The following is a 9793-nucleotide window of genomic DNA, read 5'->3' as shown; positions in this document are numbered from 1 at the left end:
AATTGCAAACTTGAGTCTCTGTTTTTACTCCTTGATTACCATTGCATGGTGTGTTGTTACTCCAGTTGCAACGTTTGTTGCTTGTTGATTGCAACTAGGGGTATCCGCTAATTGCAAACTTGAGTTTCTGTTGTTGCTCCAGTTGCAACGTTTGTTGCTTGTTTATTGCAACTAGGGGTATCCTCTAATTGCAAACTTGAGTCTAAAGTGAAAAGGTTCTGTCGGGAGCGTGCGGAGGGACGAAGATGAAGCGTCGGTTCGGCCTGGGTGGGGCGGTTGGCTCGGACCAGGTGCTCCTGGCGCGTAGGTTCGGCCTGGGTGCATTATCTATATTGAATGCACCCAGGTATAATATATAAATACAATATATATATAGACTCCTAGCAGCTCCTCTCTATCTTGTCTTCGTATCAAGAGGAGTCGTTTTGCCAAACGATTTGTTTAAAAAACACTAGCTCGTATAGACGGGCTGCTCTTAAAGAAAAGCTAGAGCCGAAGTTATGTTTTTGGGAGCCGGACTTATGTCAAACAGGGCTTAAATGGTACTCCATCCATTACAATTATTTATTTATTTTTTGCTTTTTTAGATACAGATATGTCTAGAAAAGCTAAATTGTCTCATAATTTGAAACGGATGGAAATCTCGATCATAGCTATTAAAGTATCAAAGTAGGTAGTACGATTTTAAAGTACCAATGTTAGGAAGTATGACGCTTAAATGGTACTCTCGGTTTATAAATTATAAGATTTGATATTTTTTTTCGGCATACGTAATTTTTGCTATTCAGTTATGTATTATGTCTAGGAAAGGCAAAAATTGAAGAAAGTATACAAATATATACACACACGAGCGTGCATCACTATTCATCATTTGAACCAGCCCCCACCTAGTTAAAAATCCCACCTAATCCCTTTTGTGTTTCAGCCCCACCCAACTGATCCCCTCTCGCTGCCATTGGAGTCACCACTATCCTATGTAATTACTCAAACTCTGCTCCGAGCCTCCGACCCTATGCAACCCACCATCACGCATGTGTTTCCCTAATGTCAGCAATTCCTCACCGTCGAGCCTCCACTCATTTGCTACAGTAGTCGCCTCCCGTTCTCATCACCTTGAGTTATTAAATGTGGTGATTGATAAGGTCTGGCCAATCCAGTCAGCATCAGAAAAGGGTCGGCACGATGACGAACGAGCTAGAGCGATCACATTCCAGGGCAGTAGGCACTGATCAGGACGGAAGAGATGGCATCCACTAAAATGCACTAGATGACTAGATCCATGCACCTAAACAGGTATATTTATTCCAGCTATCAACAACAAACCACTATGAACAAGTAGTAGCATCCTAATCAGACATCCAATGTGTGGCGACAGAAAAGCAAAACCCCAGAGTAGTGACCTCTAGATCAACCCAGACCCCTTTCTCTTTTTTTTCCTCAACTAAGTCGAATGTAGCAGTGATCACAGCAAAATACTACTAGGTAGAAGTAATAGCAATCGCCACTTAACTAAGGATGTGGGGAATTTTTTATACAGATTCGTTACCACCCCACTCTCTCTCTCTCTCACACACACACACACACAAACACACTCTGACCAATCCAATCCAATGAATCCCGCGGCCACGGAGCTCAGAGGTTGCATCCGACGCACTGGCAGGACTTGGGCGTGAAGGAGCAGTACCCGAAGGGGCGGTTGGGGATGTTGCAGTTGATGGAGTAGCAGCAGGGCGCGAGGATGCAGGCGCCGCTGGCCCCGCCGCAGCAGGTGCAGGGCGCGCAAAGCTGGAAGCTGCCCCCGAGCCGGCGCCGCGTGCCGTTGAGGGCGAGCGCCACCATGGTGCCGAGCTCCGCCTCCGCGGGGGCCACTGGCACCATCCCCCGCCGCGCCGCCCCCGGTGCCTGCGCCTGCGCGGAGGCGCAACGTGAGCTGGGATCGATTGCGGCAGGGGGGTCGAGGCAGCCAAGCGAGAATAGGGGAAGAGAAGACGCTGGCGGCTGGCGTGACGTACCTGGGGCTGGGAGCCGTCGGAGGCCGCCGCGGCCGTGCAGAGGAGCAGGAGGAGGAGGAGCGGGACCGGACTGTGCATCCCTGCTTGCTCTAGGGTTTCGGTGGTGGGCGGGCGGTAGTACGCGGCTCCGCGCGGCGCAGGGCAGGTCAGGGCCGGCAGTCGGGAGTCGGGGAGACGGAAACTCTGCTGGACTGCTGGTAGGCCAAGTGAAGTGAAGATGTAAAAAGTGAGAGGAGCGCTCGCTCCCGCTTTTCGGAGAAAGCGAGGGCACGGCTCGGGATGGGAGATTTGGAATTAGAAATCATCCACTACCCTCCCGTCGTCTCCCGTGCGCACACGCTGACACGCACCAGCTGGCGTCATGGCCTCGTCGGGGTCGGGGCTGGCCGCGACCGACCCAACGGCCACGGCATGGGCACCCGAGGCCGAGTGGCGAGTATACTCGAACCATGTGTTGTGTCGAAGTCGAACCAAATGCAAGCCGTGGTGTACATAACATGCTTCATCGTGCACAGATCGCTCAAGCAAAACTGAGGAATCTCAGGCCCAACAAAAGATGGGAGAGACTCGGTCTTTAACTCTGTAGGGTATGGTCAAATTGCTCCTTTCGTAAACCAACCACAGCAGTAGACAGGCTTCGGTCAGGAGTCCCAGAGTGAGGGTGCAGTAGGCTTTTCATACAGATCAGAGGAGTCGAGAGTGAGGGCCTGGTGGAAGCCACCTGGCCCACATGACATCATCAGTTCATCACAATAAAAGTCCTTCGCGTTTTTTTTTTCCTTTCAGCTACATATATATGATTAAACCTGACCACAGGAAATGTGCCGGTTCAGGTCAGGCACCTTATCGTGTCGTCTTTAGTTTCAGTTGTTGGGCATGGAGAGTTCATTTCACCTCAGAAACAAATGCCTCAACACCAGCTGAATACAGGTTCCAAAATAAATCGACGCGATGATATAATCTCAACTGCACAAGTGCAGGCTTCAGCCCCTCCAGAGAATTCAACTGTTCCTCTGTTCGGAACCATAGGTGCAGCAATAATGTCAAATAGTGCAGGCACCTGAAAACTGGCATCTCTGTATCCAAAGTTTATTCGGTTTCGAGAGTTATTCCCAAAGATCTGGATTAACCAAAAAAAAAGGGGCTGTACATCTCCGGTAGCAACTCAATTTACAGAACTTTGATCCCGGCAGGAAGTTAGGAGAAACATTCACAGCGCCTGAGGCAGTGCCATGGATTTTATAAATCGAAGTAGGTCAACTGAAAAAAAAAACGACGCCTAAGATGTATATCCAGACCCCGGTGGGGATCCCAGAAGGCGTCGCGCCATAGGTACATTAGTCGAAGCGGATGCAGGGGAAGCAGACGCGGAGAAACCATACGCATAGACCATTGGAGCAACCACTGTAGGATGGTCGAATTTACAGTTGGCGCCGAACTTGCAGATGCCGTAACGAGAATAGAATTTGCACAGTTCTTCACCCTGAAAAACCATTGGGGACAGGATAATCAAGACGACAGGCCATTCAATGAGGTGCAGCAAAAGGACTATCTAGTGCCTATTGATGAGACAGGCTCTATTTGTAAGCAGACATCAGTCTGTGCACTTGTCCCTTCCTCTACCGAGTAACTGTCTGATAATACCTGTCCTAGCAAATTTGTAACTTTTGACATTGCTCTAATCAGTGTCCAGGTATCAACAACGATGCCTGCAAGCCACAGTGAGATTTGTTGCACAGCCCTCTAAAGTTTTTTATGATAAACCAGAGCTCAACCAACACATATAAAGAATGGTCTAATAGTGGTACCTTGAATATGCATCTTAGTGTCTTTAATAAGTTGTGCATTTATTGCTAGGACTAGGAGAATAAATCAATCATCATTAGCAGAAATCATGCCCCACTGAAATCAATCATCTGGCTGAGAAACGTGTATGGAACATCCTTCACTTTCTTTGTCTGACACGAGAGCCTCTTTATAAACAGCATAGCACATATTTGATTTTCAAATTTCTAGACTACAACAACCAAGCAGTCGCATTGATGCATATTCTAAATGATGATGTGTTTCCACAAGAAAATTTGCGGAGCCTATCCCATAAAGAGACGAGGTAGTACAACAATCAACATATTCATATATAATTGATAAAATGCCTAAACAAAGGACCGATACAACAGAAACGGTGAAGGGTTTAATGACTTACTGGACGTAGTGGAAGACCCATTGGACTTAAGACACAATCTGGAGGGGGCAGTGATCTCACCCGGGGATGATGGAACTTGCACACTGCACCGAATTTACAATCTCCTGTCTTCATGTAATATTGGCATTCTGGTTCATCAGGTCTCTCAGGAAATACATTCTCTCTCTGCAGCGCATATTGAGGCACGGGAAACGAACTGGGTCTGTATGGTGACAGCATTCCCTGATTTCCTGTACTAGCTTCTCCTTGTTGTGAACTTCCATAAGTTTGTTGAGCCCCAGGTGACTGCAGCTGACCCTGAGAAGATGAAACAGGCATTGGATTCCTTAGACTATCTCCAGCAGATTACTCATACTCATACTCATATTCAAGCTCCACTCTGCGAACAGTGCAGTCTACAGTGCAAAACAGTGCTTATAGGTAAACTTTGGGTGAACTGCTGGAGTCGTCCTTAGAGGTAAGTAAAAGCAGCAGAGGAATGTAAAAGCAGCAACTATCAATCCTAAATACTAAAAAACTCAACCTGCTGGGGTAAGAGCGCCCCCACAGCATTATATTAAGAAGAAGACCTTGTCACGCAGGTCGAGAAAACCCCCGAACTCCTGCCCCACCCATACACAGCGGCACCGTACCCCATATGAGAACGATCGTGACCGGGACCAGGCCTTAGACCTGTGCTTTGGCATGGGACAGACGAGGGGATTTTGTTAACCACATCCTAAAAATTTGCTCCACGGGGAGTCGAACCCAAGACCTGAAGAGTGTTAATCAGACCACCTAACCAACTCGGCTAGAGGCCCTTTCGCCAATCAATCAAAGCAATACGGTGGATAGGCCAAAAACTCGACCTGCGGGGGGTAAGACAGCCCCCGAGTATTGTATTAAGAAGAAGACCTCGCACAGGTCGAGAAAACCCCCGAACCCCTGCCCCACCCATACACAGCGGCATCGAAGCCCATGTGAGAACGACCGCGACCGGGGCTGAACCTTAGACCTATGCTTTGACGTGGGACAGACGGGGGATTTTTTGAACCACAACCTGAAATTCGCTCTCACGTGGAGTCGAACTCAAGACCTGAGGAGTGCTACTCAGACCACCTAACCAACTCGGCTAAGAGCATCTCCAACAATGTCTCAAACTAGTGCCTCAAATTGAAATATAGGGCTCTACACAAGAAAAATCACTCCAACAGTGTCTCAATTCAACAAATTTTGTCAAAAAACTATAGGGCACCTTCTCAAGTGCCTCAAATATACTACACCGTAGTGGGCTGCCCTATAATCTAGATTTAGGGCTTTACTGTTGGAGCGAAGTGTTTTGTTGGTGCCCTAAATTCTATAAAATTTACTTATTTTTAAATTATAAAGCATTTTTATAGGTCACGTTGTTGGAGATGCTCTAAAGGCCCTTTCGCGTCAACCAAGAAAAAGACATTTCCAAAAGTAAAACTTCATCTCCAAAAGTAAAACTTCTAACACACTGCACCAAATTTATGTCAATCCTAAATACCTACTCTGATAATTGATGTAAGAACAGGTTTCAGTGTCACAAACTATATATATTAGAGAAAATGCATTGCCTGATATACAATTTGCACGCAGTCAAATAAGCATGGGAAAAAAGTTTGAATCAGTACAGACATCCGCTCCCTGTTCCTCTAGGGAATCTCTAGGAAAAAAGATAACGTGATTGCTTTATAATTGTAAAAATTACACTGCATTAATGTACCAAATGAACTTACAGTATATGAATTCCAGCTCTGCATTTGAACAAGGCCCTGAGGTACAATCATCGGCGCATAATTTGAAGGACTTTGCCACCTAGGGCTTGGTATAAAAGAAGCTCGTGGAAAAGCCCAGCTTGGCATAGTTCCAGTATAGGACTGCGGACCAGCACTCGCAGAGGAATGTACAGAGGTATAAATAGGAGAACCACGTGACGAAGGCACCACATTGAAAAGTTCCGGATGGTGGAATTTACAAGTATTTGCATATTTACAGTGTCCTGTTTTTAAATAATATGCACACTCCTTTTCATTCTACAGAAGCAAAGTGGACTTCTTTTCAGCAAAACAAACAGACATATGTAGAAGAGGAGATATAAATGGCAACGGAAGACAAACCGGGCGGAGTGGATATCCTGATGTGTTTAGCTGCACCCTCCCTGCAATTCCAGCCTTTTCCCTGGGATGGTGAAATTTGCATGTAGGGCCAAACTTGCATGTTCCAGTCTTCAGATAATACTACAGGAAAAAAGATCAGTAATTTTCAGCTTCAATACTTGCACAGCATGACATATAAGCTAAAGCACTCAATGGATTGTGTGATCAAAGATGTAGATCTGGTGAAATGTCAAGACTAACAGAAATAGCCAGATGTCTAATGTAAGAGTACAATTACGAACAAGATTGTCCTTCAGGAATCTGAAGACAATAGTTCAGAGTTCTTTTCTACCTGTGGGCATGTGTTCACCAATATGCCTACTACATCTCTAGAACCTTGCATTCTTTGCAAAAACTACAAGAATATGCTATCTGCATTGATATTCTTGTCTCTACTTTTTATTATTCAAACTATAATTGAAAGTGTATGGGTCATATAAGCAATTTCTTAAAATCATCGTACAGGAACCAAAGCACTTCAACCAAAAAAAGACATTTCCAAAAGTAAAACTTCTATGGCTCGTGTTTCTGAAGGACAGAAGAGTCAGTTATAATAGTTACCTGACACTCTGGCTGTCCCGCTCTCTCAGGATATTCTCCCTTCATTCTGGCAGAGGCAATAGCCTAAAATTAAACAGATTCAACCTAACTTGAGAACAAAAAATGGGATATGAAGTAAAAAAAACGAGTACTCAAATAAAGACATAAATTTGCATAGAAGCACCAACCAATGTAAAGCATCACTAAAGAACACAAATATCACAGCTCACAAGGGTAACAAAAAAAATCGAACTATGGGATAAACAGCTGCCTCTGTTCTATTAACTTTGCTAATGTGGAGTTGGGTGTTGGGCTATTGTCGCAGACTAGCCAATAAGTCATTGCCACAAACAGTAGTTCATAAACTATGCTTCAAAGATCATATGACCATTTAAAATTAAAATATTAAAGAAACGGGCAGCACCAGGTCACGTGGGACAAATCACAGAGAGTTTGCCAATAATAGAACGGATATGAAGATGGGGCACAAGGCAAAATAATCATATTGACAACACTGCAGGCCTAAAAACAGATTTTTCGGGATTATTTTTACAAATTGTGTTATCTGCAACAGAACACACATACTAGCAGGTTAACAGAGACTTCGAACTGACAAACACCTTAGACAAAATATTATCATCATCCTACTGGAACCAATATCTTTGTATGTTTTCCTGTGGGAAAAGGGTTAAATACCAATAGTGATCATATAGACACATCATCACATATTTTCTTTTCAAACATTGCTTCTTGCATTTTGTTCCTTGATGCAACTGAAACACATCAGAAAGGGAAATGCCTTTGGTTCGAGGATAAATATTCTTCCAACCGCATATGGTCCATAACAATGCTGCTAATGTACATAACAACAATGACATTGGATAATGGAAAAAACATCTGGTGATTCAAAGCAATACGACAAATAATCACAGTTTGGAAAGGCGGGGATATTCACCAGATTCCTATCCGGAGGATGATTGAATCGGCAGCTCATGCCAAATCGACACAATCCAGTCCTGAGATAGTAAGTGCAGTCGGGTTCACCTGGTCGCTCAGGATATGACCCAGGTTGCATAGTGGCACCGCTGTCCATGGCCATTTGTTGCCACATCCCCTCTGCAATCAACATTGCACATACACTTACTTACTACTTTACTTAATTATAAACCACTATAATTTATAACAAACTAATATCAACAATGTGCAGTGTGAAATTTTCACTTTAGGTCTCTTTGAGAAATGAAATCACCCACATTTCGCACCGAAGGTATTCATGCAACGAATAACAAAATCATCAACACTTAGCTACGGTTATAACAAAATCCTAACGAAGCATCCGCTGAATCTAGACTATACGCTAGAAAGGTAGAAACCTTCTAAACTAATAACAGCCTCGCGGTGTAGCCCAATCCAGTGTCACGGCAAAAAAAAAACAATGGGCCCAATTTCACGACGACGTGAAGATCACCAAACCATGATACGTATAACACAAGAGGAATCGGGATTAACAACCCATGGTTCACAAATAGAGTACTCCAGGCGCAGCCAGTGATTCCACGGAAGAAAGGAAAAAAAACGTAAAAACAGAGCACCTGGGTGAACTTTAACCTACACGGGAAATTGAGCACCGAACCCCCAATTCCCCCCAACCGCGACACGAGCTGAAGCGCGAGCGGAGAGAGAAGCGTAATCCCTAACCTTCATAGAGCGCGTCGGGGTCGGGGGAGGACCTGTCGACGGCAGCAGTGGCTGAGGGTTGGGGAGGGGCGGGCGCGGCGGTGGCGGAGGCGGAGGCGGAGGCGGTCACCGCCACGGGAGCGTGTGGTGGTGGCCTTCCGGCGTCGTCCATCGGCGGAGCGCGGCGGTGTGTGCGTCCATCACGCGATCACGGAGGCGGGAGGAGCTGCTGCTGCCGCCGCCATCCGGCCCGGAGCTCCGGCGAGAGAGGGGAGCAGCGAGTGATCGGTGTGGAGGAATAGAATAAGGGAGAGGGGGGCCATGCCCCCTCGTCGTATATTTATTATTTCTCTCTCCTCTTTCGACGATGCGGTTTGCTACGTGCACTCGCGCGTTTAGCCGCGCCTGCTCCTCCTCCTGGCCTGGTGTTCGATCTAAAAAAATCGAGCACGGAAAATGAAAGGTAAAGAAACACTGGTCGGTCACCTATACTTTATACTTCCGATAAAGAAGTACAAACTTAGGAAAAACAAAGTACAGAAACTTGCTGGTACGAGTATCAATTCTATTAAGTACTAACTCTGTTCATTCGTCTTATTCAAAATATTTATATTCACAATATGATACTATTGACTTTTTTCGAAAACTTTAATCACTCATTTTATTTAAAAATGTAAGAAATTAAATCAAGCACAAACACCTTAAATGATAAAACAAATCAAAAAAAAGTAAATGATAACTCATTATTTCTTGAATAATATGAGTGGTCAAAGTTTTTAAAAAAATCAATAGTATCATATATTTATGAACGAAGGGAATAGTATACTATGCTAGTCCTCTAGAATTTTAGACATTTTCAATTTTCATAGACGAACATATATTTTTTTGTGCATATTCAAGTTTGTACTCATCAAACATGTCTATAGTGAAAATTGAATACCATAGCCATTAGGAAGGTACTGGTGTGTCCGGTGCAGTGAGTTGTTGCCTGGACTGTGTTAAGTGGGGTGTAACATTTAGTTTCACCGCTAGCGATCTCATTAGACATAGAGTGAACTATTTGCATCCACCACCCTCATTGGAATTAGTTAGGTCATATGAGAATTTAATGCTTGTTACTCTTTGGTAGTCATTAATACCTAAAATGGTGGCTAGATGGCGATCAAAAGTGTGATGATCACATGAAGAGTTTGTAGGTG

General features: G+C 44.7%; 2 protein-coding genes across 4 annotated transcripts; both read right to left on the bottom strand.

Annotated features, from left to right (window-relative positions):
- Positions 1 to 1254: 1254 nt before the first annotated feature.
- On the bottom strand, positions 1255 to 2307 carry LOC100277337 (uncharacterized). The gene is made up of 2 exons (XM_008674393.4): positions 2013 to 2307; positions 1255 to 1908 (listed from the first exon to the last, which is right to left on the bottom strand). Exons 1-2 carry the CDS (start codon positions 2088 to 2090, stop codon positions 1633 to 1635), a joined length of 354 nt encoding a protein of 117 aa, XP_008672615.1. The 5' UTR covers positions 2091 to 2307; the 3' UTR covers positions 1255 to 1632.
- A 766-nt stretch (positions 2308 to 3073) lies between these two features.
- LOC100194377 (uncharacterized) lies at positions 3074 to 8962 on the bottom strand. 3 transcript variants are annotated; one of them, XM_035965672.1, is made up of 8 exons: positions 8616 to 8962; positions 7873 to 8033; positions 6939 to 7001; positions 6339 to 6458; positions 5958 to 6254; positions 4216 to 4512; positions 3395 to 3495; positions 3074 to 3272 (listed from the first exon to the last, which is right to left on the bottom strand). In XM_035965672.1, exons 1-8 carry the CDS (start codon positions 8764 to 8766, stop codon positions 3269 to 3271), a joined length of 1194 nt encoding a protein of 397 aa, XP_035821565.1. In that variant the 5' UTR covers positions 8767 to 8962; the 3' UTR covers positions 3074 to 3268.
- Positions 8963 to 9793: the final 831 nt, after the last annotated feature.

The sequence above is a fragment of the Zea mays genome, chromosome 3 (genome assembly GCF_902167145.1).
Source record: "Zea mays cultivar B73 chromosome 3, Zm-B73-REFERENCE-NAM-5.0, whole genome shotgun sequence".
In the NCBI taxonomy this organism is placed as follows: domain Eukaryota; kingdom Viridiplantae; phylum Streptophyta; class Magnoliopsida; order Poales; family Poaceae; genus Zea; species Zea mays.
The sequence above is the reverse complement of the archived record's forward strand: the minus strand, read 5'-3'. Positions and strand labels throughout refer to the sequence as shown.

Bases quoted from the DNA above. Each gene is read 5' to 3' on its own strand.
- LOC100277337 (XM_008674393.4), bottom strand. From the start codon at position 2,090: ATGCACAGTCCGGTCCCGCTCCTCCTCCTCCTGCTCCTCTGCACGGCC. The intron at 1,909-2,012 runs GTACGTCACGCC...GCCTCCGCGCAG, and splicing joins CCGACGGCTCCCAGCCCCAG to GCGCAGGCACCGGGGGCGGC.
- LOC100194377 (XM_008674006.3), bottom strand. From the start codon at position 8,766: ATGGACGACGCCGGAAGGCCACCACCACACGCTCCCGTGGCGGTGACC. The intron at 6,255-6,338 runs GTTTGTCTTCCG...TTGCTTCTGTAG, and splicing joins CAGGATATCCACTCCGCCCG to AATGAAAAGGAGTGTGCATA. The intron at 4,513-5,957 runs GTAAGTTCATTT...TCATCTTCTCAG, and splicing joins AGAGCTGGAATTCATATACT to GGTCAGCTGCAGTCACCTGG.